This window comes from Haemaphysalis longicornis, unplaced genomic scaffold (genome assembly GCF_048455015.1).
Source record: "Haemaphysalis longicornis isolate Haplotype H1 unplaced genomic scaffold, Haemaphysalis longicornis Haplotype H1 scaffold_3, whole genome shotgun sequence".
NCBI classification, from domain to species: Eukaryota; Metazoa; Arthropoda; class Arachnida; order Ixodida; family Ixodidae; genus Haemaphysalis; species Haemaphysalis longicornis.
This window is the reverse complement of record NW_027526335.1, coordinates 176,972,048-176,998,422: the sequence shown is the minus strand read 5'-3', so window position 1 is coordinate 176,998,422 and position 26,375 is coordinate 176,972,048. Positions and strand designations below refer to the sequence as shown.

Genomic DNA, 26,375 nt, shown 5'->3' with positions numbered 1-26,375 from the left:
ATATTATCTGGTATGACCAGTAGCCACGACCGGGCGCTAGGCTCAGTTCTTTTTACAAAGAATGGTGTCGCGAAGGACGACGCCGTGTAGAGCACGTTTGAAATTTGTTAGAACATGGCTTGTGCCGCCGTCTAAGTAATCGAATTCCTGCCGAAGTTCAGGGTCGCGCTGCTGACGGGTCGCCAGGTCTACAATGTACCTGCTCCCACAAAAGAATCGTCTTCGTGATTGGTACCTGTCTGCACAATCTCAATTGGTGCCCGAGAGAGGCTGTCGGCGTAACTATGCTTGCGTCCAGACTTGCATATACATTATAGTTACGTCGAATCTGGCCGCCTGGTGCGTCCAACGCGCCAGGCCGCCGGAGGGATCTTTCAGGTTGGCAAGCCAGCATAAGAAGTGATCAGTGACCACGCAGAACAGCCCTCCATAGAGATAGGAACGGAAGTTTGTGATTGCCCAAGTGACAGCGATGCACCCTTTTTCTTCTGTGTACTAATTGAGTACATTTTGTAGAGCTAGCGGCCTGCATATGCGATGACTGCCATCCTGATTTTGATATAGCACTAGACCGAGCCCCACGTTGAATGGGTCAATGTGAATCTCACTCGCCGCCACCTCGTCGAAAAGTCCCAAAACAGGTGCCGTCAGGAAAGCTTTCTTCAATGGTTCCAATGACTCTTTTTGCTCATTCCTCTATTTGAATGAAACGTGTTTAGATGAAATCTTTGGATGCAGTCCAAATTCTGGAAGACCGGTCAGACCAGTCATTGGGTACTAATACAAATTTTCTATTTGCCTTGGGAGGGCGCGCATCGACTACGGCCGCCTTGTTTAAAATTTGCTGCAAAAACATCACTCAAGATGTCAGACCCCGTGTACAACCTTTGTCTCTTTTCTAGTGGCGCTTTGAGGACAAGACCTGTTTGAACCCTAACTGTAGAGGCCAATCAGTGGTGCCTTGATACACAGCGGAAGTCTGTCGTATTCTCTCAATGTGACATCATTGACTGGGCATCCAAATAGCACTACAGGCAACTAGGCTTTAAGCTTTCTGAAAAAGCGACCTACAATGGTCAGGCCATTGCTTGTGTAAGGGAAACCAATGGCCTCAGACCTCAAGATACCCTATGATGACGTTCAGAAAACCACCTTTGCTGAGTTTGTTTCACCACGAGATTTATTCCCTATCTCTTGTGATTTGTTTTTATGGACATCGACAAAAACAGCTTCCAGGGAATCAATTCGCCAGCACTTTTTGTGCCTACAAAACAAATACAGTGCTCCTGATTTCTACACCGATGCCTCCAAGTCAACAACTACAGTATCAAGTGCTGCATAGGGTCCAAACGTTTCTACGTCAAAGGCTATGCCTAAAGCCACTTGAGTTCTCACTGCTTAATCACACGGCCTTGTCATGGCGGCTGTAGAACATACAATCCACGACAAATTCCTAAGGTCAGTGATTTTCACCAATTCTCAAAGCGCAGTGCAGGCTTTAGCTTCAAGAAAGGCACAAAAATTTCACTCTTTAATGAACTTCTCAAGCTGCTGTGCTTAGAACACAAGCAAAACTTGAAGTCACAATCTATTGGGTCCCCGGTCAAGGTGCCCTAGCGGGAAATGAATAAGACAGGAATGCTGTGGCTGCTGCTCTTCGGAGTAACCTAGATATTAGATTCATCCCGTACGAGGATCTAAAATCATACGTACACTGCGGGACCATTGTCAAAGGCTAAAACAGGTGGCTGTCAAATAAATCTATTTATTATATACCGCCAGCCGCCTCTTGGATGCATTCAGCACTGCGGTGCTGCGGAGAACTCGCGTGGTACAGCGAAAAACATAACCGAACAAAGCAGCACAAACTTTCCGGAGAAACAGACAAGCAGAAAAAATTTAACCATCTTCCCGTAGGAGAACCCTGAGTAGTATGTGAAGCAGCCTTGGGATCGACTCAAGTTCCCATTAGTTTTCAGATCGATCGCGGAGTTGCGGGAAGAGAATGAGGGAAACGGAGCGCACGCACACGTCATTTTATACCTCGGAGCTACAATGGCGCCCCCAGTGGAGTACGCAGCGGCTACCGTCTTGTCTCTAACCCTAAGCTGCTTTGCCTTATCGCGCGCGGAGCTGCAGGTGTTGCCATTTTTTGCGCAATACCGAAGAGAAAAAGAGCTTCGCAGACGAGCAGAGGAATGCCGGAGAGGAGAGGAACGTCAGAGAGGAGAGGAGAAATGACTCTCATACTACTCAGGGTTCCTTTACGGGAAGATGACGACGGTGGTGGAACGCGAAGCTATCTCGTGATAGATTCTTTGTTTGGCCAATTCCTAGGGGCATCCTGCCACAATCATCATCAGCGGTGCCTGGCCAGGCATGCGCAGTGGGGGTGTGGTACACAGGGCTCCCCTACGGGGAGATAGCGAAGGTGGTTCAACGCGAAGCTATCTCGTGATGGATTCTTTGGTAGGCCAATCGCTAGAGGCATCGTGCCACAATCACCATCAGCGGTGCCTGGCCAGGCATGCGCAGGGGGTCGACTGAAGTTCCCATTAGTTTTCAGTTCGTCGTTCCCGTTGACGTTCAGCTTCGCGTGCCTTCGTTGTAACAGTAGATTCTTGAGTAGTTTGAATGAGGCAAGGTCATAAGGCGCGTTCGTAGCACATGCTCCCGGCTCGGTTTGTACCGCAGTGGGAAGAGCACCACGTACCCCTCGTCGGGGCCAGGAAGTCGTGGGATCGAAACCGGGCCCCGCCTAACTATTTCTTTTTATAGTGGACTGCGCTGATGTCAGCTCAAACGCTGACCGGACTGAAGAGACGCGCATGCGCAGTAGAGAGTGGACGGCGGACAACGACAATGACAACCACAACGAGGGAGGGAGGGACACAGTCCCGAGCATCAGATGCTTCTTATCTAAAAGACTCCGTAACACAGCAGACAACGAGCACGTCTCTCTTTACTCTAACATACACATACACACACACCCTCAATAAATTACACCATCTTCCTGTGGGGAACCATGAGGGGGATGTGAAGCATCACGGGGTTTCACACACGTTCCCATTCGTGCTCGGATAAATGAAACATAAAGCAACACAATGGAACCTACACGGAACCCTAATGATGCTTCGCATCCTCCACATGGTTCTTCACGGGAAGTCTAAACGACTGCGTAACACAGCAGACAACGAGCACTTTTGGGTAGGTACATCCCGGCTTCTAAAAAAATACAGACAAGTCTAATTGTACACAATCTTTTCCAATCTGGAGGTGATAACGCTGGTTGGCGTATGACGGGCCCTCTTTGTTAAACGCACCTATTGATAAAACCCGCATGAATTGATACATTGCACATGATAAAACCCAAACACGGTAAACCAATTTCTGAGAAGGAGGGAAGATAGCAGAAGGTACCCTTTGTTGACCTCGCAAAGGGCATACCCATGCTACCCATGCATACCTTGTAAAAGGTGTAGAACTGCCACGCTGGTCATAATGTAGTGTTCCCCTCAGTGATTCATATGTTAATCAAATGAAAACTACTAGAACAACAAAAAAGCACCACTATATATGTATATATGTATATATATATGTATATATGTATATATATATGTATATATATATGTATATATATATGTATATATATATATGTGTATATATATATATGTGTATATATATATATGTGTATATATATATATGTGTATATATATATATGTGTATATATATATATGTGTATATATATATATGTGTATATATATATATATATGTATATATATATATATGTATATATGTATATATTATACGATATTCTGGCAAGCGCATGAAAATAGGCCACCAATGGGGTTTGCTTAAGTGTGTTTCATGAAATAGGCGTCCGTTCCTGTGGGTAAAGTAGTCTCTGATGAAGTGGAGTCCTAAACGCGACGTTGCACGCCTTGTTATAATTACAGCCATATATGAGTAAAAAAATTGAAACGTATCTTATTGCCTACGGGCAAATGTCGAAACCCATCACTTTTTGGCTCCGTTTCCATAAAACTACATTTTCTTCATTATCCTCCCCTCCCGCGTGTTCGTATACCGCTCACAGCTCGCATAACTACACTAGAAGTTAGTTTAATCGCATTTAAATGCTCCGCGTCTCCATAGCTTGCATGCCACCTGTTGGTATAGTGTCCGTCTCTTGTAGCCAGAATTTAAGTCGTTGTGTTTTGCTCCTTGCTTTCAGTAAGATTGATCCAATGTGTATTTTAAAGTAAAAAAATTCGGTTACTATTTCGCGTTTCAGTAGCCGGAATTAAACGGGCGTTACTAAAAACTGCCGCCATGTTATGGTGCGATCATGGTGAAAGAGTGAAGCCACTCACCGCATGACAAAAAAAAACTTGACTGAGCTGCAGCCGTAATAGACTTACACATTCTTCAATTGGTATCAATTTGGCTGCTTTCGCGTAGCTAGCGTGCCAATTTATGGTGAATGCGTGGAATTCTTTGATACCACACGCCTGCCGTAGAGCGTATGTTAAATAGCTATAAAATTATGACTGGTAGTTACAGATCACACCTGCAAAGATAACACTACCAAAGTGCATGTAGCCATTTCGGAACACAAAAGTCGTGCTAGGTTTTGGGCTCGCCGCAATGGCCTAGTGGCTATGGCGTTGTGCGGCTGAGCCCACCGAATCGAGTTTGATTCACGGCCGCAGCGGCCGCTTTTCTGGTGGAGGCGAAAAGCGAAAACGCCCGTGTGTTCCGTATTTTGGCGTGCGTTAAGATCCCCAGGTGGTCTCAAAATTAAGTGGGAGGCATCCACTAGGGCATGCCTCATGTAGCGTCGGCGCCTTAAACCTCATAATGGACCACTTTTTTGGGGTAATTCGAATGTATTCGAACACGAGTTCGAGTTGGTTTCTGTTACCACCCGGCTTCGCCGTATTGACACTGGGTGGGTACTCCTAATTATGTTTGGCCGCAGGGGCACCTTGTCTATTCAAGGTGACGGTAGTGGCGATACCGCGGACCCGTAGCCCATGTGGGTTGGACCCACCCACGCCCCGGCTGTGCGTGGCTTAGCCGTGTCCAGGGAAAAGGGCATCCTGGTGGCTGAGCCAAAGCCAGGGTTGTTTTGGACCTTTACGGCCCCCTGGTGGCGGCAACACGCCACTTTGGCCCCCGCTTCCTGCAGACGGTACCCCAGGACTGACCCGCCCTGGGGAAATCAGCTTGTCGCCTTTTCCTGCCCTTCCTCTCTCTCTTTTTTTCTGTTCTGTCACCTTTTCATCCCTGTCCTGTCACCTACTCTTTTCCTGAGCTTCCTCCTTTCCCCCTCGGGCGGCAAGGTTTAACACTGTGGTTATAATCAGCCTTGATTAGACGTCATGGGGTTATAGTAGCGCTGTAGGGTTAGCGTGACAAAGTCACGTTCCCCTGTTGGACTCCGTGGTGGGCGACCAGCACCGCTGCCGAACATTTCGCTTCTCATGGATGAGAAGAAAAATCTTGACCCTGATCGCCCTCCTAGACGGGGGCGCACCGAAGTTATTACCTTGCAGTGCTCGAGCATTAATCGTACACCCACTGAAGCGATCTTCCCGAAATTTCTGGTGATGCAATCAGCCGACCCTCAGAAGCCCCTGAGGAAAGTGTCGCCGTTTGCCGTAGCCAGAGAGCTGAGCAAGCTACTTGGACCATGATACAGTGTTAAAAAGCTGCCGACCGGGGATCTCCTTGTAGAGGTCCAAGCAAAATTTCAGTCAGACGCCCTGCTTTCAATGAAAGAACTAGCAACTCACAAGGGGCAGGTAACTGCCCACCGCACATTAAATACTAGGTTGGGGGTAGTGTCGGACGAAGACTTGATGGATGTGTCTGAGGACGAGATTCTGGGGGGGTTCAAAGAAGAACAGACCAATGTTATTGCTTTGCGAAGAATAAAGGTCTGCAGGAAAGATGAGGAAACTGCTAGGAAACTTTTTGTTCTCACCTTCAACTCCACTACTTTACCCGACAATGTACACCTAGGCTACTTGAATCTACGCGTCAGACCGTATGTGCAAACCCCAGGCGCTGCTTCTGCTGCCAGAGGTATGGGCACACACAGCAGTCATGCCGTGGAAAACCTACCTGTGCACTGTGTGCTAGCACCGAACATGGAAATGAATCCTGTGATGTAGATGTCAAATGTGTGAACTGCAGCTGTGAACACCCTGCATACTCCAGGAAGTGCCCGCGCTTCATACAGGAGAAAGAGCTGCTAGACATCAAGGTTAAAGAGAATGTATCCTTCCCGGAGGCCAAATGACGCCTAGCCTTCGCTCAGAAAGGGTCCTTTGGTGAGGTAGTCCGTCAGGGGGTGGGGCTGCCTCAATTTCCGGCACTGGAGCAGTCCACTCAGGCGAACTGCAGAGCCACAGCCCCCTAAACGAGTCAAGCCGGCAGCCAAGCTCCCATCACCAAAGAAAGCGGTGTGGCTTCCAAGCCGCCAAAAGACGGTGCAGGCTCCGCCCCTGCGATACCATCGACCTCCTCCCCTCCAGTGACGGTCGACGTGCCACAGAGGAGGGCGCCCTCAGGAAGTGGCACTGCTGCAGGTGCTGCCCCTGGGCGGCAACGACCTGGGGACCCCCTCGACCGTCGACAGAAGACAAAGGGCCGGGTAAAACCACCTGATCCCCCTAATTGTATTCAGGGAACTGAAGGCAGTGCGAGAGAGGGACGGGAGGAGATGGAGGTGTGCCCTAGTGCCTCTGCGAGCATGTCTTCGTCCACACCTACTTGACCCAAAAAACAACTCTAGAAGACACCCGTATGGTGCAAATGGTCCAATGGAACTGCCGTGGGTTATTGCACAATATAGATGATATTCACGCAATTATACACAAATATGAACCCAAAATAATAGCTTTGCAGGAGACAAATTTAACGAAAAGACATGGCAACATCTTTCGCAATTTTCACGTCCTTAGGAAAGACAGCGAAGAGAGCACCCGCGCTTTAGGGGGTGTGGCTTTAGTTGTGGCACAGGGCACAATTGTAAAGTCAATACAACTTGACACTACACTGGAGGCCGTTGCAGCACAAGTTTATGTCAACAAACTGGTCACTGTTGTCTTACTTTATCTACCACCATCTGATATTGTGTCATTACAGGAACTTAATGACCTTATTGAGCAACTGCCTGCACCATTTGTTATTATGGGGGACTTTAATGCCCACCACTGCCTATGGGGAGGTGACAAAATCGACAGTCGGGGAAAACAAGTCGAACAGTGGTTGACGAATAACAGTCTTTTTGTGTTCTATAATGGAGACAAGACATATTTTTCTGCGGGTACGGGAACCTTGTCTACGATAGACCTTTGTGTTGGGTCGCCAGAGCTCGAGATGGACTTTGAGTGGAGTGTAGTGAACGATCCACACGGAAGTGACCACTTTCCCGCCTTGTTGCAAGACGTGCAGCCACTTCCAGCCCTCAAAAACTGTCCGAGGCTCGAGAGAGCAGACTGGGCAAAATTTAAGGATCTGGTCAGTTTTGAGGGTGTTGACATGAGCAGTATGTCCATAGACGAAGCAAATGCCTACATTTGCGAGGAACTTGTCAAAGCTGCTAAAGTAGCCATCCCACAATCATCTGGCCGAATCCCTGAGCAGCCAAAGCCGTGGCGGAATGATGCCTGTCACGAACCCCGGAAAAAGCAAAACAAGGCCTGGGGTGTGTTCAGACGGTACCCTACCATGGACAACTGCCTGAGCTTTAAGGCTGCCCGAGCTGCTGCCAGAAAAATCAGAAAAGAAGCAAAAAGAAACTCGTGGCAAAATTTGTAAGCGCAATAAACACTACCACTTCCGCAAAAAAAGTCTGGGACGATGTACGCAAAGTCAAAGGCAGCTACAGACGGTTTACGGTACCCCTTTTTTCTACCGACGGTGGGAACGATTTGTTGCAAGCGCAAGCGGATGTTTTAGGTGCCCACTTTTCAGATGTGTCTAGAAATACAAATTACACACAAGATTTCATGAGACATAAGGCTAGTGCTGAGAAGTTCAGGATTAAAAATACTAGCAACAACACTGAAGACTATAACCAAGAATATACATTGTACGAACTTAAAAGAGCACTAGCTCAGTGCAAGGCTACTTCTGTTGGCCCTGACCTTATTCACTAAGCTTTTCTACAGCACCTAATTGATAGCTGCTTAGAAGTGCTTGTAAAGTTCTTTAATAAAATCTGGAAAATGGGTAGGCTGCCCAAAGCATGGAAAAAGGCTGTCGTAATTCCATTACTGAAAGATGGCAAGCCACCCGACTGTCCATCAAGCTACCGACCCATAACGTTGGCAAGACATTTGAGCGGATAGTCAATTTTAGATTGGTCTTTGCTCTCGAATGTTCAGGTTACTTCGATAGGTTTCAATGTGGCTTTCGGCCGTTTCGGTCTACAACTGACCACCTTGTTCGGCTTGAAACAATTATACTAGATGCTTTCGTTAACAATCAGTTTTGCCTTGCTGTCTTTTTTGATATGGCTAAGGCTTATGATACCACTTGGCGGTATGGAATTCTGCAGGATATGGCAGCAATGGGAATCAGAGGGCGAATGTTTTCATGTGTACAAGATTTTCTTCAAGAACGAACCTTTACTGTGAGACTGGGAAATGCAGTATCCCGTTCTTTCAGCCAGGAAAATGGAGTACCTCAGGGCAGTGTGCTAAGTGTGACACTCTTCGCCATTAAAATAAATTCCTTGGCAAAGGCTATTCCTCGACCGGTTATGTACTCCCTTTACGTCGATGACCTGCAGATTGCCTTTTCGTCATGTAACCAATCAGTCTGTGAAAGACAAATCCAGACTACGGTCAATCGGTTGCAACGATGGGCAGATGAAAACGGTTTTCGCTTTTCTCCTGAGAAGTGTGCATGTGTGTGTTTCACGCGGAAACGAGGTATTCATGCCAAACCTACAATAAAAATCAGGGATATGCTCGTTCCAGTACACAGTGTGCACAAATACTTGGGCATCATGTATGACTCCGAATTAACGTTTGGGGCTCACATAAAGACACTCAAAATGACCTGCATGAGGACACGTAACATATTGAAAATTTTGTTACACAAGTCATGGGGGGCCGATCGCGCATGTTTGCTCAGAATTTATGGCTCACTTGTACGGTCTCGTCTTGATTATGGCTGTATTGTTTATGGGTCAGCTCGCTAATCTGTTCTCACCTCACTCGATCCAGTGCACAACTTTGGCCTCAGACTTGCCTCAGGTGCATATCGTACCTCCCCTGTTGATAGTCTTTACGTTGCGTGCAATGAGTGGCCTCTGCAGTACCGTCGAGCGTACCTAAGTGGAGTATATTCAGCCAAAATAGCATGCATAAATGACCATCCTTGTGCCAGAGAATTGCTTGAAAATAAGTACAAGAAGATCTGAGAACAAGCCAAGAGTGGTCCGCCCTCTTGCCCTTCGTTTGGAGGAGCCCATGACTCTGTACTCTTTTAAGATATGCCCGCCAACTCTTCTGAGGTTCTCGGACGCTTTAGCCCCTTGGGACTATAGTGCTGTCAAATGTGACCTGTCGCTGTTAAAATACGACAAGAAAGCTTTTCCACACCAGTTTTTGCGCCAAAAATTGCTTGCACTTAAGAATAAATACAGTAGCTATTGCCACTACTTTACTGCCCGCAGGGGCGCCTTGCATTTCAAGGTGACGGTAGTGGCGACACCGCGGACCCCGAGCCCATGTGGGTTGGACCCACCCACGCCCTCGGCTGTGCGTGGCTTTGCCGTGTCCGGGGAAAAGGGCATCCTGGTGGTTGAGCCAAAGCCAGGGTTGTTTTGGACCTTCATGGCCCCCTGGCAGAGGCAACACACCACTTCGGCCCCCGCTTCCCGTAGACGGTGCCCCCAGTCTGACCTGACCTGGGGGGAATCAGCCAGTCGCCTTTTCCGGTGCTCTTCTTCATTCGTTTGCTTTCCTATCGTCTTTCCTAACCCTGTCCTGTCATCTCCTTCCTTCTTTGCTTCCATGCTTCTCCAGGCGGCGAGGGTTAACCCTGTGCAAAGACATCACTCTTGATTTCAAGCATAGGGTTATAGTGGCAAGGTACGGTTAGCGTGTGCTTTTCATGAAGAAGCCACGTTCCCTTGTTGGGCTCGGTAGTGGGCGACCGGCCTTGCCACCGAACACATACTTGTATGGCATCTTCAAATCCCTTTTCCATGAATCGCTCTCTTAAAAGGGGGCGCACCGAGGCAACCACCTTTGAATTTTTTCTTTCAAAGAGGCAAGAGTGTTTTCCACGCTTCCACGTGATGCACTCGGAAAATGAGAACACAACAATGAGAAAGATGTCACCATTTCTTGTGTCCAAATGTCTGTCGAACCTCATTGGGGCTGGCTACAAGGCACAAAAAATGTCCAATGGCGACCTGCTGATTGAAGTTAAAGATAAGACTCAATGTGGCAAGCTCCTCAAAGTTGACAAAATTGGTGACACCGCTGTTACTGTCAGTCCTCACCGCTCCATGAACACCGTGCGTGGTGTTATAAGAGAAGCAGACCTCTTAGACCTTACTGAAAATGAACTGCTTGAAGGCTTCTATGAGCAAAATGTCATCAAAGTTCAGCGGATAGTCATCCGCCGCGACAACAAAGAAATCCCCACCAAGCACATTGTTCTCACCTTTGGCACAACGGTTCTCCCGGAGACCGTAGAAGCTGGCTACGTGAAAATCCGAGTGAGACCTTGCATCCCCAACCCGCGCCAGTGCTATACATGTCAGAAATTCGGCCACGGATCACAGAGTTGCAGGGGTAAGCAGACATGTGCAAAATGCAGCAAAACCGACCCTGTGTCGGAAAGCTGCACTGCCCCACCACACTGTGTAAACTGCAGCGGTGACCATGCTGCATACTCACGCTCATGCCAGCAATGGAAAAAAGAAAAAGAAATCATTGCGTTGAAAGTAAAAGAAAACATCGCTTACCCCAAAGCACGCAGGCGTCTTGCTATCACGCATAAGATAGCATACGCCGACGTGGCGCGTCAGAAGGCGGTGCCACGTGCGGCAACTGTCCAATCAGGGACCTCGTTGAGAGGGCCTGAGGAGACATCTTCAGCCCCCCAGGTGCAAACAGCGACACCTGCTGCGCCTCAAGGAAATGGAGGCCCGAAAACGGCCAATGTGTCAGCTGCAGCCTCGCGGTCTGCACAGCTGACTAACACCACTGAGACGGTTGTAACCTCACAGGAGAACCGGAGGCCAGCCAAGGCCTCAGGTCTCAAACCGTCAACAAAGAAGCCTTCTTTGGAGGCTATGGACACAAGTGAGCCATCCTCTGCGTCAATCACGCCGAAGGATCGCCACAAACCTCTGGAACGTACGAACTCCCAGGAATTGACCAAAAAAGCAGAGCTCCCTAAGGTGTCTCCTACTGGAAAAGGCTCTGGCAGCTAACAAGCTGAGCCGGTCTTTAGTAACAAACGTCTCAATACTAGTAATGGCTTTTTGTACTGTACTGCAGTGGAACTGCAGGGGGCTTCTGAAAAACTTGGATGATGTTAAAGAGCTGCTCTGGGAGCATGCACCTCTGGCAGTGTGTCTCCAAGAAACCCACTTAAGCAGCAAACACACAAACGTTTTACCCCAGTACATCACATACAGAAAGAACAAGCAAAACACCAACCAACCATCGGGTAGTGTGGCTATTATCCTTCAAAGGTCAACCACAGCTAAGGAAGTTAAACTCAGGACTGAACTAGAGGCTGTAGCTGTGAGAGTTATATGGTTGCAGCGACTAATAACAATTTGCTCCATTTACATTCCCCCAGACAAGCGACTACAGAAATCTGAATTTGAAAATCTAATGGACCAGCTCCCAGAGCCGTACATAATAGCAGGAGACTACAATGGCCATCATCCTCTCTGGGGCTGTGAAAACTACGATTCAAGAGGGCGAATGATAGAAAAATTACTAGTCTCAACTGGAGCTTGCATATTGAACAAAAAGAAGCCCACATACTTTAGTCCCACACACAAAACATCCTCATCAGTTGACCTAGCTCTCTGCACTGCTACTCTCTTCCCACTACTGGACTGGCACGTCCTGGATGACCCTTATGGAAGCGACCACTTTCCAATCGTGCTGAAAGAAAAGGTAGTGTCGTCACATGGGCAGTACAGTGTACCATGATGGAGGATGGGGTCTGCTGACTGGAAAAAGTTTCGACAGCTAACCTGTCTTCCACGTGACTATCTAGATTCACTGGACATCGACAGCGCACTTTCCTTTATTGAAAAGCACATAATTGAAGCCGCTAGTGAATGTATCCCACAAAGTTCTGGTAACCCAAAAAGAAAGCCGATTCCTTGGTGGAATGAGGACTGCCAAAGTGCTAGGAAAAAACAAAATGCAGCATGGCGCCTCTTCCGTGACTCTCCCACGACTGAAAACTACATAAACTTCAAACGCATCAAATTTCAATCGAGAAGAGTGAGACGGATAGCAAAAAGTGAGAGTTGGGAGAAGTACATAGAGGGTATTAACTCTTACACCGACCAAAATAAAGTATGGAATAGGATACGCAAGTTGCAAGGGCAGCAGACTTGCCCCCGCCCTCTAGTTGATAATGCTGGTGGCACTCTGGAAGATCAGGCGGATGCACTGGGAGCATACTTTGAGTCGGTTTCAAGTGCAGCGCACTACTCAGCGAAGTTTCTTAAATTGAAACGTAAGGAAGAAAAACTGCAACTTCATCGTAAATCACCTCCAAGTGAGGCATATAATGCTGAGTTCTCTATTGTAGAGTTCGAAGCTTGCCTAAACACACTTGGTAAAGCAGCACCTGGACCTGACAATATTCACTATGAAATGATCAAGAACTTGCACGCAGAAACTCAACTTGCATTACTATCACTTTTTAATAGGATCTGGAACAATGGATATATTCCTCCAAGGCTGAAAGAGGCCATTGTTGTTCCAGTATTGAAGGAAGGGAAGGACCCAGCAGTTGCATCTAGCTACAGACCTATAGCTCTGACTAGCTGTTTGTGCAAAGTATTTAAAAAAAATGATCAACCGAAGATTAATGCATTTTCTAGAAGCAAACAGGCTCCTGGATCCATTCCAGTGTGGCTTTCGAGAACAAAGATCCACGCTTGACCAACTTGTGCGCTTGGAGTCCCAAATAAGATATGCGTTCGCGCATAAACAGTACTTTCTGTCTGTATTCTTTGACCTTGAAAAGGCCTATGATACTACTTGGCGGTTTGGTATATTGAGAGATCTTTGTGCCCTTGGGATACAAGGAAAAATGCTAAAAACAATTGAAAGCTACCTCTCTGATAGGACATTTCGTGTAAGGATAGGCAGTATTTGTCTAAACCATTCACACAAGAGACAGGGGTGCCGCAGGGAGGTGTGCTGAGCTGCACACTTTTCATTGTAAAAATGAATTCCCTACGCACTGTACTTCCGCCAACCATGTTTTACTCAGTGTATGTTGACGATGTGCAGATCGGCTTCAAGTCCTGCAATCTCTCCTTTTGTGAACGCCAAATTCAGCTGTCAGTGAATAAGCTCTCCAAATGGGCAGATGAGAATGGCTTCAAGTTTAACCCCTCAAAAAGTGCTTGTGTACTGTTCTCAAAAAAAGGGGCTTTGCCCCTCCACCAGAAATCTACTTAAATAGACAGCTGCTTCCTGTTAAAACAGAACACAAGTTTCTCGGATTGATTTTCGACTCGAGACTCTCGTTCACCCCCACCTGAAGCATCTGAAACTGAAGTGTTTGAAGGCAATGAATGTGCTTAAGATACTAGCACACATGAAATGGGGCACTGACACGAAGTGTTTACTACACCTGTACAAAAGTCTTGTTTTGTCCCGCCTAGATTATGGATGTGTAGTTTATGGGTCAGCCTCTAGCACTGCACTGAAAATGCTTGATCCTATCCACAATCTGGGCATCAGGTTGGCCACAGGGGCCTTCCGCACTAGTCCAGTACTGAGCCTCTATGCTGAATCAGACTGTTGGTCTCTGGAGTACCAGCGAACTTTTATTGGTATTATTTATGCCCTGAAGGTTACGTCGCAGCCCGAGCACCCGTGTGACTCCCTGATTAGAGAACTCAAGAATGCTGCTCTTTTCAAATCGACCTTCCTTAGCTCAACCGTTTCCACTGCTGATCAACTCCATCTCTACAAAACTATCGATCTCGTTTGATGACACCCTCAAAATGACTCCAGATGAATGCGTGGCACCCTGGGATACAAGCATCATATCATGCGACACCTCATGTAGACAAGTAGACAGGAAAGGCTCACTATTGGAAGTCAAACAGCACTTCGCATACCTTCAAGACAAGTAGAAGGCTGTTCAGTTTTTCACTGATGCATCGAAAACCAAATCGGCTGTGGCCTGTGCAGTTGTTGGACAGCATCTTTCAATAGCAAAAACAATGCATAAAAACACAACCATATTTACAGCAGAAGCACACGGAGTATATCTGGCTGTGGACCACATTATCACAAGCAAAACACAAAAGTCTGTTATCTTCAGACTCACTCAGCGTTGTCACAGCCCTGTCCACAGGAAAGGGAACCAAGAATCCCACATTTACTGCCCTTCTTAAAGCTCTGTACAAAGCACACCAGCTAAATTTGGAAATTATAGTGTGCTGGGTTCCTGGCTATTGTGGCATAGCTGGCAACGAGGAAGCCGACCAGGCTGCTGCCAGAGCAGCTGAAAGAACCAGTATTGACATCACGCAAGTACCTTACCTCGATATGAAACCAGCAGTAAAACACATACTCCTTCAGCTCTGGCAGAAAGAATGGGACGGAGAAGTCAACAAGCTTCACTTGGTACAACCTATAATCGGCCGATCAGCTGCCAGGGAAAAAAGCAGGGCCTTTGAGGTCTGGCGATGCAGACTACGAATAGGACACACACATGACACGCATTCCTACCTCCTGACTGGTGACCAGCCTCCAAACTGTGCCAGATGTGGTGAGGGTCTTTCAGTCCTCCATATTTTGGTTGAGTGTTCGGCCATGGAACCAGAAAGGAGACGCTATTTCCCGGAAATGTACCGTAAGAATATGCCACGGCACATTGCAATGTTTTTATCAGACTGTCCTGTGTTCGAGTTCAGCAGAGTTTTGGAATACCTTGATGCTATCGGTTTTTTAAAGCAGGTTTGTTTTAGAAAGTAGCATTCTCGTCCACCTTGTTCATCCGTAGGGTTCTATTTACCACGGCCATATACAACGTTAGCTCTTTCCATGCCTCATCACGCTCCTCACTCATCTTTTGGATCCGGCCCTTTACACCGAAGTAATTTTATGCTATATTTGCACTCATTTCATTAGCACATTTTTACCTCATCATAGAAATGGCGCTCTTGGCCTTAGATGCCCTTGCGCCAAACAACCCCACCAAAGAAGAAGCCACAACTTTACTGATGGTTCAAAAACTGCTGGTCACACCGGTTACGCTTTTGTAAACTTGTCGGCAGTTACTGTAGCTGAGAGGATAGCTGATGAGGGCTGTGTCTTCACTGCCGAGGTTTTTGGTATAACCTCAGCTATGGAAGACGTAATAGCAAATGGACTACAAAAAGTGGCAATTTTTACAGATTCCTCAAGTGCCATACGCGCTTTGACCTCCCTCGTTCCTTCAAAAAATGCGGCTGTAGGTATGCTAAAAAATCGACTCTTCTGCCTTACCTCGGCAGGGGTTAGTGTCGTCTTTTGTTGGATACCAAGCCCCATTGGCATTCCAGAAAATGCAACTGTCGATAGAGAAGCATACGATACTAAGCATTGTGCAATAACGAAGTCCAAGGTTCCTTACCAGGACCTTCGGAACACCATACGAAAGTCCATTACAGTATACTGGCAAACTGAATGGGACAGACAGACTGAAATTAAGTTACACCTAGTGAAACCATACCTATCTGAATAAAAAAGTTGCAGACACAGAAATTGTTTTTATGAGGTTATTTTATGCCGACTGCGAATAGGTCACACCGTGCTCACACACGGCTTCCTGATCCAGAAAGAACAGAAACGCGTGTGTGACCACTGTGGAGATCCTCTTACTGTACTTCGTGTTTTAATAAGCTGCCCACAAATTGAAGCAGCACGCACCAGACATTTCAAAGCATTATACACCTTTTGCATCCCTTTACACCCTGCGCTTTTACTTAGTGATGAGCCGTTGGTGGGTTTCAGTAACGTTCACAAATTTTTTTAAGACACCGGCCTTCTAGGCCGGTTTTAGCTATGTGCATCTTTGAGTCCTTTTAAATTGTTTTTATTCTTTACAACACCTTGAATAACATGGGTTAACCGTCGCATAACTATTCTACTCTGCGTCTGACGCATTATAACCGAAAGGTTGCTGTGCCAAAAAACCACAACTTTTCTTTCTTTCTTTCCTAATTATGTTTAACTCCACGGTGAAATAATTATGACCAGTAAAAAACAACTGATATGTTCATCACCCTTGGTATATTGGTTTTCCTGGGTACAACCGGTACTGGTACTGTGGTTTGTGAACTTCTACAGCTCAAAGTGAGAATGCCGAGATACCTTTACAGCGCCCGCAAAAGAATTCCTAAAGTATCAGAAGTATCGTTGTAATCAAAGGCTGCAGTAAACTCGGAAAGGACTTTATAGGAGCTTATATTTTATGGGAGGACTGGAGGTAATCTATTAGGTGGCGCCGGTTTCGGCATACTTGCTAATATAAATCTCGTCACTATGACATCAAGCTTGTTACTCAAGATGCGGCACATTTAAAAAGTTTGAGTAGTAAATGAAATCGGGTATTAACCATTTGGAAATGGGAACTTTATAATTTTGAAATTTCTCGTTGTCCACCATTACGTAAGTTCTTTGCTGGAATATTCTCCACGGTAGGTAATCTTAAGGTTATTCAAGTTGGAGTGTTACGCAACAAAACCAACCAAGGACGCTGAAGGGAGTGTTCTAAGACTTCAACATGAATACCTCCCAACGCGCGCTATTATACAGTTTCTTAAATACAGAATATGTGTTTCTAGTGCCTTTTAAAGTCTATTTTACGGTTGGATGTAATAAGAGGATGAGTCGAAATTGCGATAGATTGGCTAAGCAGTTGAAATACCGTGCGAAGCCCAGTGTTACAGCGCAAAGGCCCCGTGTAGAACGCTAGAACGCACACACAAGGAAAGGAGCAATATTGCGATCTGCTAAGGCTACTGCAGAGTCTTTGTCTATCTGCGCACTGTTACTCACCGGGCCTGGTACGTCCGGTTCTCTGTCTATACGAACTTTGTTACATCAAGGACGTCGCACTGTGCTGCACAAGCAATACGTCCTTCATGGTCACTAAATAACATGCATGCCTCCTCATTTCCAATTAAAATGTCCACTTTATATCTTGCACACTTTGCTCCTTATTTTAAACAAGTCAGCAGCATGGGGCGAGCTCCCCGATTTCTGTGGCGGGATGTTCCCGTCCAATAATATCTTCTGATTTGAATGATTGATTGTGGGGTTAACAACCCGACGCAACGCAGGCGATGAGGTGCGCCGTAGTGGGGGGCTCCGGATTAATTTTGACCACCTGCGAATCTTTAACGTGCGCCGAAATCTCGAACACATGGGCGTTTTTGCTTTTCGCCTTCATCAGAAATGTGGCCGATCCGGCCGGGAATCGAACCCGGGACCTCATGCTCAGCAGCGCAATACCTTAGCGATTGAGCCACCGCGTCGGGTTGTAATAATCTTCTCGCTTTTTATTATCTTGTGTGTAGTATCTTCTGCGTAAGATCTTCTCAATGTGGTGGGTACAGGTCACTAATTCTAATCAATATTTTATTCATTCCTGATTTGGCCATTTGTACATTGTGAAATAGTCGGCTTTCACTCGAACCATTCGGGTGTTCGGACGTTCGTTGTCGCCATCAACTTGATTAGTATTAAAACCTTTTCTTTTACAGGTGCCATATTTCTGAACATAACCTGCTGCTACTGCGAAACCAAGGGCGTCACCGGAACACTGTGGAAATGTGCCGAGTGCGCTGACTACAATCTGTGCCATCCTTGTTACATGATGGATAAGCACAACGTTGAACATGAATTCTTTCGCTACGACGACACTAGTTCCGAAGGGTGAGTTTGTTTTTATCTTTAGTGCCGCAAACGTACCCATTGAACATGCGCTTGAAAGCGTTTAAGGCAGATACAATGAATTGGGGTTGTTTAGAGCAGATATTCCAACCAGCTATGTTTCTCTGCGTATGATAACTCAAACTACACATTTTTTTAGCTTTTCCTCACTCTACTGCGTAACAACCGAAATAACCGTACTGCAGCATTATAAACCAAAAAAGCATAGATTTTACAGCGGCGTAGACATAGTGCTTATATTTTCGGCGTATTTCACGGCGCTCATGACCTCTTACATAACTATATCGTGCTCGACAGTAATATAGAATTATCTGGGCGGTCTAGCTTTATATACTCATACCAAGATACGACTTTGTTTCCAAAAAAAAGCAGAGGCGTTTAGCCTTAAGTGAAACTATGATTAAAAGTGTAAGAGATTGCTTGAACGATATCAACTCACAGAGAAATCACTGAATCTTTGTGTGTAGACTTCACTTAAAACAATTGTTGCATTGCGTGAGCGAAAAATGTCTTGAACTCTAGTTCTAAGCGTTACGTGTGGACATGCAGCATTCCAACATGTTTTTGGGGTATTCATACGCGTGGATACACGTTCACACTCCTTCTAAATGCGACCCAGTGTACCGTGGAGGAAAGACATCATGACTGATGTATAACGGCATAAGGTCTTCTATTGTGTAGCTCTCTTTCTCTCTTTTTTTCTCTCTCTCGCTCTCTCGTAAGGCCCTGCTTGTTGTTTCATAGAGAGAGTGGACGATACCATGCCAATTCCTCGCATGGTGACCCGAACCTCCTGTTCAAATTTACCTCTTATTTGTTAAGCGATAATAACGAGGAAGGTTAGCGAATGGTTTTCTAGTGAAGGAGCACTTCTCAACTGCAACATTTTCATGTAAAGGAGCGCAAGCCGGTGTAGTCGCGTCGGAAAGAACTAAAACCATCACACTTTGTCAAACAAACTTCACCCGATGATGCCATACTACGACACTTCCCTTGAATAATGCGCGTAAAGTCCCACTACACCACTCAGGATTTTATTAGACTACCCTGTGTTCATGAAAAGACGTCTTTTAAGTCACGCAGACACAAAATTTACAGAATTGTGGTGAGTAACGTCTCGCACTGTCGGCTTTCATGCTGGCCCCGAGGATCTATAAATTCCTTGGTGCACATGGGGACCACAATCAACTTCATATATCATAACAATCATAGTTATATTTTTGTGTAACTCTCCTCCACCTGTGCGTTCACAATTTCTAGTAAACACCATAATAATCTCGTTCACATTTTAAAACAAAAAACGGAACAAACATAGGACACAGTATTGGCGTTTTGGTCGTACATACCATTGCGCCAGTCGCACCAACTGTGAGTAGACCACTGATCTAAATTTGCTAGTTTACCTCTCAGCTTAGAAATTTACCTGTGAGTGTATTTTACCGTGCATTTTGTGTGGAACAGTAGTTTTCTTTTCTTTGCGTGTGAGCTGTGAGTGCATCTTTTTGGTTTCTCCAATCGGGATCGCCTGAGTGGTCGCCTTTGACCGCGCTCCTTCATAACGTTGCTTTCTCGTTTGGCGTACCGCAGATACAAATATTACGGACCTTCCTGCTGGTAATCTGTATTGACTGCTCCTCCCCTTAAATTTACTCTTCGTTGCAGCCACTTTTTTAAACATGCATTGCGCAAAAGGTTCCCCGTAGGGGGCACCTTGTGTACAAGGTGTTTTGGTGAGTAGCGCCACCACAGTCCCAAGCTCCGCAGGGGTGCCTACTGCCGTAGGCACTTGGTGTCTTGCAACACCACGAACCCGAGCACATGTGGGTTGGACCCGCCCACGTTCCGGCTGTGCGTGGCTTTGCCGTGTCCGGGGAAAAGGGGAACCTGGTGGCTGAGCCAAAATTGGGGTTCTTTTGGACCTTTACGGCCCCCCAGCAGCGGCAACACGCCACATCGGCCCCCGCTTCTCGCAGACGGTGCCCCCGGTCTGACCCGCCCGGGGGGAATCAGCCAGTCGCCTTTTCCTGTCCTCCTCTCAGCTCTTTCTATTTCCTTTCCTAACACTGTCCTGTCATCTCATTTCTTCCTTATTTCTAAGTTTTTCCAGGCGGCGAGGGTTAATCCTGTGCAAAGACGTCACCCTCGATCCCGAACATAGGATTATAGTGGCAAGGTACGGCTAGCGTGTTAAGTCACGTTCCCTTGTTGGGCTCGGTGGTGGGCGGCCGGCGTTGCTACCGAATGTACACCATGTATTTATGGCTTCTTTTTCCATCCCAAGAAAAACTGATCGGTCCCTGAAAAGGGGCCGCACCGAAGAACTTAGCATCAGAGCAGCTCCACCGGTCGAAACCTTTAACAAATACCTTGTGGTACACTCTGAAGAAGAAAATGCACCCCTAGCAAAAAAATCGGTGTTCCTCATTGCAAAATGCCTCGAGAACATCGTTGGGAAAGACTACCATGCAAAAAAACTTGCTTCAGGTGAACTGCTGGTAGAAGTACAAAGAAAAAACCAAAGTGAAAACCTCCTGAAACAGGACACCCTGGCTCAAGTAAAAGTGACGGTCACGCCACATCGTAGCCTAAACACAACCCAAGGCGTCATCTCTGAACGAGAACTACTTCATGAGAATGAAGACGATCTCCTCGAAGGGCTCAAAGACCAAGGCGTAACAGCTGTGCGGAGGATAACTATACGTCGCGCAGGTGAGGAAATTCGAACTAAGCACATTGTTTTGACTTTCAACCGTCCAACACTTCCCGAATCGGTCCATACTGCATCTATTTCCTGTCCAGTGCGTCCATACATACCTAATCCGCGAAGGTGTTACAAGTGCCAGAAGTATGGCCATGGAACTCTATCGTGCCGTGGCCGATCCATCTGTGCTCACTGTGCAAGCACTGACCACACCAGTGACGATTGTAACAAGGAACAAGTGAAATGCCCAAACTGCAGTGGACCACACTCTGCCTTCTCACGTGCATGTCCATCATTCAAAAAAGAAAAAGAAATAATCCAACTGAAAGTCACTGAGAACTTAACATTCCCACAAGAACGCCTGAAGCATGCCTTGCTATCGGGCAAAAGTTACGCAGACGCAGCTCGCCGGGGGGTGGGGCGTCGTCTGGTAGATGCGGGCACCCAGTACAGCGAGGCTGTCCTGGTCCCGTCGCAGCCCCCCACTCAGCAGCAGAAAGTCGCTACCGTGGCTTCTGCTGCTGCACTCCGACCCAGTGCTGGGCGAAAGGCCGCCAGCACGACTCCTGTCTAGGTCAGCGATGTTGACCTGGCCTCGTCTCGGGCACCTGTGCAACAGCAGAAGACTGCTCCTGTGGCTACTGCTGTTCCAGCTGTGCCCAGTGCTGCGGCTACGGCCTTTAGCACAAAGTCTGGTTCTGACAATCATTCAACTTCAGAAACCGCGGTTGAGGCCATGGATGTCCCTCCAAGTACGTCTGCTCATCAGGCATCACAGGAGCGCCGCGGTGCCACAGGTCGTGGCAAACCGACCAAACCAAAGGCCAGTAAAGTCGCTGCCCCTGGAAATGACCCCAAAACCTAAGTGAACCTGCTCAGAAGGGCCCCGAAACACGGCCTGCTAAAAAGAGGGGAAAAACCTGATCCAGAACATGATCCTTTTTTCTCTTTTGCTCATTTTCATGGCTGCTGAAAGTGTTATGTACTGGAATTGTAGGGGGTTGTTAAGAAATCTAGACGATATTTATGACATCCTCACCAATCACAAACCACAAATACTGTGTCTCCAAGAAACACACCTGCGCCCATCACAGACAAACTTCTTAACACAGTACATTGTTTACCGTAAGGACAGACAAAATTGCATCCAGCCGTCTGGTGGTGTGGCAATAGTACTCCAAAAATCTGTGCCTTGTCAGTACCTCCAGCTACAGACGTCACTCGAAGCTGTAGCTGTCAGAGCCATAGTTTTTGGCAAACTAGTGACAGTTTGCTCTCTCTACATGTCACCCGACTATCGCCTTTCCAACGTCGAATTTGAAAACCTAATCAATGAACTACCTGAACCTTACATCATAACCGGTGATTTTAATGCTCACAACCCCATCTGGGGATCTGTGCGAGCCGATGCTCGAGGGCGGCTCATTGAAAAGTTTGTCACGACATCCGGATGTTGCATCCTTAATAAGAAACGCCCCCCATATTACAACTCCACACACCACACATACTCAGCAATAGACCTTGCAATTGGCTCTGCAATCTTACTGCCTATGCTTGAATGGAGTGTATTTAACAACCCGTATGGCAGTGATCATTTTTCTGCAAAACTAACTGCTGTAAACAATGACTCTGAAGGCACAGAACCACTTCGAACATTTAAATTACAAGCAGCTGACTGGAAAACATACAAAGAACTTTCCAGGCTACCCCCTACAACAATATGCCATTTAGATGTTGAAGCAGCAAGTTCACTGATTACAGCCCACATTCTTGACTCTGCTCAGAAAAGCATTCCAGAGACTACTTTTAAAACTCTCCCAAAACCCAGACCATGGTGGAATGAGGACTGCGCGCGTGCAAGGTCTGAACAGAACAAGGCGTGGGCACTTTTACGCCGCTATCCCACGGCCGAGAACCTTCTCAAGTTTAAGCAGGCAAAAGCTAAAGGGAAGCGTACGCGACGTATGGCAAAAAACGAAAGTTGGACCAGGTTTATATCATCTATAAATTCTTATACGGATTCTACAAAAGTCTGGACTAGAATAAAGAAGCTAAAAAGATACAAGAGTCATCCTATTCCCCTAGTAAGTAGTGTGGGTAACTCAGTAAAAGATCAAGCAGATGCTCTTGGGAAACACATTGAACATGTATTCAGTTCTTCACATTATATGCAAACATTTTTACAGAATAAGAAGGCAGCAGAGCGTCAGCCCTTTCGTGTGAACCAACGCTCGAATGAGGGATATAATGCTCCATTTACCATGCTTGAATTGATGAGTGCACTCTCGACATGTGGTAAGTCAGCCCCTGGAGCTGACCGAATCAGCTATGACATGATCAGACACCTACACAGTGAAACCCTGCATGCAATACTCTCTCTTTAACAAAATACGGCAAACAGGTCGTTTTCCAAGAACATGGAAAGAGGCTATCGTCGTACCGCTTCTAAAAGAAGGAAAAGAATCCTGTCTTGCTGCGAGTTACAGACCCATCACCTTGACGAGTTGCTTATGTAAGCTGCTCGAAAAAATGATAAATCGGCGACTATTGTACTTTCTCGAGTTTAATGGTCTGTTAGACAAAACTCAGACAGGCTTCAGGTCTGGAAGGTCAACTAAAGATAGCCTGGTTGCATTTGAATCATATGTGAAAGACGCCTTCATCCATAAACAACACTGCTTCTCTGTGTTCTTTGACATGGAGAAGGCTTATGATAGAACATGGCGATACGGTATATTGCTAGATTTGCGGTCATTTGGCCTTACTGGTAATATGCTCAACGTTATTAAGGACTATCTCTCTGATCGCACATTTCGTGTTCGTGTGGGTAATGTGCTGTCTAGAACCTTTGTTCAAGAAAATGGTGTACCCCAGGGGGGAGTGCTGAGCTGCGCACTTTTTCTTGTTAAAATGAGTTCACTAAAAAATGTTCTCCCACGAACTGTCTTATACTCCACTTATGTTGATGATATTCAAGTTAGTTTTAAGTCCTGTAATTTATCGATATGTGAACGCCAAATCCAATTAAGGGTCAACAGACTGGTTACATGGGCTGACAAGAACGGGTTTATGTTTAATGCTGATAAAAGTGCTGTTTTGGTACTTTCTAGGCAGCGTGGTGTCCATCCTCTTCCTTGTATTACATTACAAGGTCAGCCCATACCAGTAATTATGAACACAAGTTTCTGGGTATTTTACTTGACAACAAACTCACATTTATACCGCATATTAAATTACTAAAAACGAAACGCCTGAAAACGATGAACATTTTAAAGGTACTATCGCATCAGTCATGGGGAACGGACACAAAGTGTCTGCTTAACTTCTAAATAGCCTAGTAAGGTCAAGAATTGACTATGGATGCATTGTATACCAGTCTGCAACCACAACAGCACTGAAAATGTTGGACCCAGTATACAACTTGGGGCTTCGCTTGGCAACAGGTGCATATCGAACAAGCCCCATTCCATCCCTTCACGTTGAATCTAATCAGTGGTGCTTGTAGTACCAGCGCACTTACACAGCTCTGATGTATGCTGCGACGATTACTTCTATGAAGGAACACCGTTTGAACGCAATCATAAAAAAATAACACTAATAATAAACTTTTTGAAAATCGACCATCCATAGCACCACCCTTCCCTTTGGCAGTGTCACGCCTCTAAAGGACCTACAAGTTCCTCTTGCTGAAGTTTACTGCACCTCCAATCATGAGTTGGTTGCTCCGTGGGACACTTGCCCAATTCAGTGTGACATGTCTTTCAGAGAACTGCAAAAGAAAAATGTTCCAAACTTTGTTATTACTCAGCAATTTCTGTCACTCAGGACAAATACAAGGCAGCTGAATTCTACACAGATGCCTCGAAGACTTCTGCAGCGGTGTCTTGTGCTGCAATTGGCCCCATAATCACTTTGTTCAAAACAATGAACAGGAACACTAGTATATTTACTGCAGAGGCGTATGGTATCCTGCTAGCTTTGAACCACATTCTCCAAAACAAAATTAAGAACTCAGTTATATACACAGACTCACTGAGTGTTGTTACAAAGCTTTCATCTCTGAAGGCTAGTAAAAACCCAACTTTTAATGTTGTTCTAAGAGCTCTGTACTCGGCTTATAGTCTCAAGCTTGCTGTCACAGTGTGCTGGGTTCCGGGCCACTGTGGCATTGCTGGAAATGAAGCCGCTGACCAAAGTGCTGCAGCTGGTGCCCTTCGTGAAAGCATAGATATTAAGCTAATTCCATATGAAGACCTCAAACCTTATGTGAGGAGGAAGCTGCGAGAGCACTGGCAACAACAGTGGGATAACAAAATAAGCAACACATTACATGTCATTAAACCTAAAATTAAAAAACCTCCCTCTGAGAAACATGCTAGATCAATAGAAGTGACCTTATGCAGACTTAGAATTGGCCACACACACATCACACACTCATACCTTTTAACAGACGCAAACAAGCCACAGTGCCATCGATGTGGGGGTCAGCTTTCTGTCCTTTATATGCTTATTGAGTGTGACTTGTGCATCATTGAAAGGAAACGTCATTTTAATGAAGCTTACACATATAACATTCCCTTGCACCCTTCACTATTTTTATCAGACCATCTAATGTTCCCATACAAAAAAGTTTTTAGTTACCTAGCAGACGTAGACTTTTCAAAATACATATCATATAGACCATCACCTCACCTGTGTTCATTATGTGTTTTAAAACAGTGGTGGAAACTTTCTCATCTCTTTCATCTTGTCATGGCGCTCTTTGCCTTTGTTGGCCTTGCGCCATTAAACCCAAAATCATCAAAACAGTGGTGGAACCTGAGACTTTACACCTTATGTGCTTGCACTCACTGTTTTAATATGACCCTATACACCATTTATCTTAGTATACTCACTATGCTTTAATTATGGCCCTATACACCAACCCCCTAAGTAAAGTTTTTTAAACTAGTGCCTCCTTTGCAAATCTTTCATCTCTTTCATCATTGTCATGGCGCTCTTTGCCTTTGTCGGCCTTGCGCCATTAAACCCAAAATCATCATCATCATTGCGCAAAAGGTTCTGTTTCGACGTTTTTTTCTCAGAGCTACACATCTGCCAGAAATGCGCCACCTCAGTTTAAATTTGAAGGAGAAGAAAATGAAGAACCTACATGTTGGTTTAAAAGCCTTCCGAACGTGACAATGTGTTTCGAAATGATAAAAGTTATCGTAACGTAGGAAACAAAGCATAAATTGCGTATTTTAGCTGAAAAATACAGCCTGCGTGGAGCAGCAATTTGTTGAACCCAGGCGGCTATGCGCTCTCTACACTACAGGAGCAGGTGTCGTTATCGCCTCACGAGTCTTCAGAAAGTGTGGATTCTTTTAAACACGACCAACCAGGATAAGTTGTACTCTAAGTAGATTGAGAAGTACGGCCCGCTTTGAGGAGACTCATGGGGGCTGGTTTGCAAGTAAAAAATAATAAAAGAAATTTCA

The 26,375-nt window shown here is 46.0% G+C and overlaps 1 protein-coding gene across 4 annotated transcripts in view; it reads left to right on the top strand.

The window, feature by feature from the left end:
• Nucleotides 1-26,375, top strand: part of LOC144175821 (uncharacterized) — a 227,813-nt gene that overhangs the window by 23,500 nt on the left and 177,938 nt on the right. For 2 of the 4 annotated variants that reach the window (XM_077704827.1, XM_077704826.1), the window contains exon 1: nucleotides 17,986-18,176. The exons of 1 other annotated variant lie outside the window; for it this stretch is intronic. In XM_077704827.1, the coding sequence (XP_077560953.1) occupies nucleotides 18,115-18,176 (62 nt within the window). In that variant the 5' untranslated portion in view covers nucleotides 17,986-18,114. Of the gene's footprint in view, nucleotides 1-17,984; nucleotides 18,177-26,375 lie in introns of those variants that run through there. One more of the 4 variants, XM_077704830.1, reaches the window with a different exon arrangement.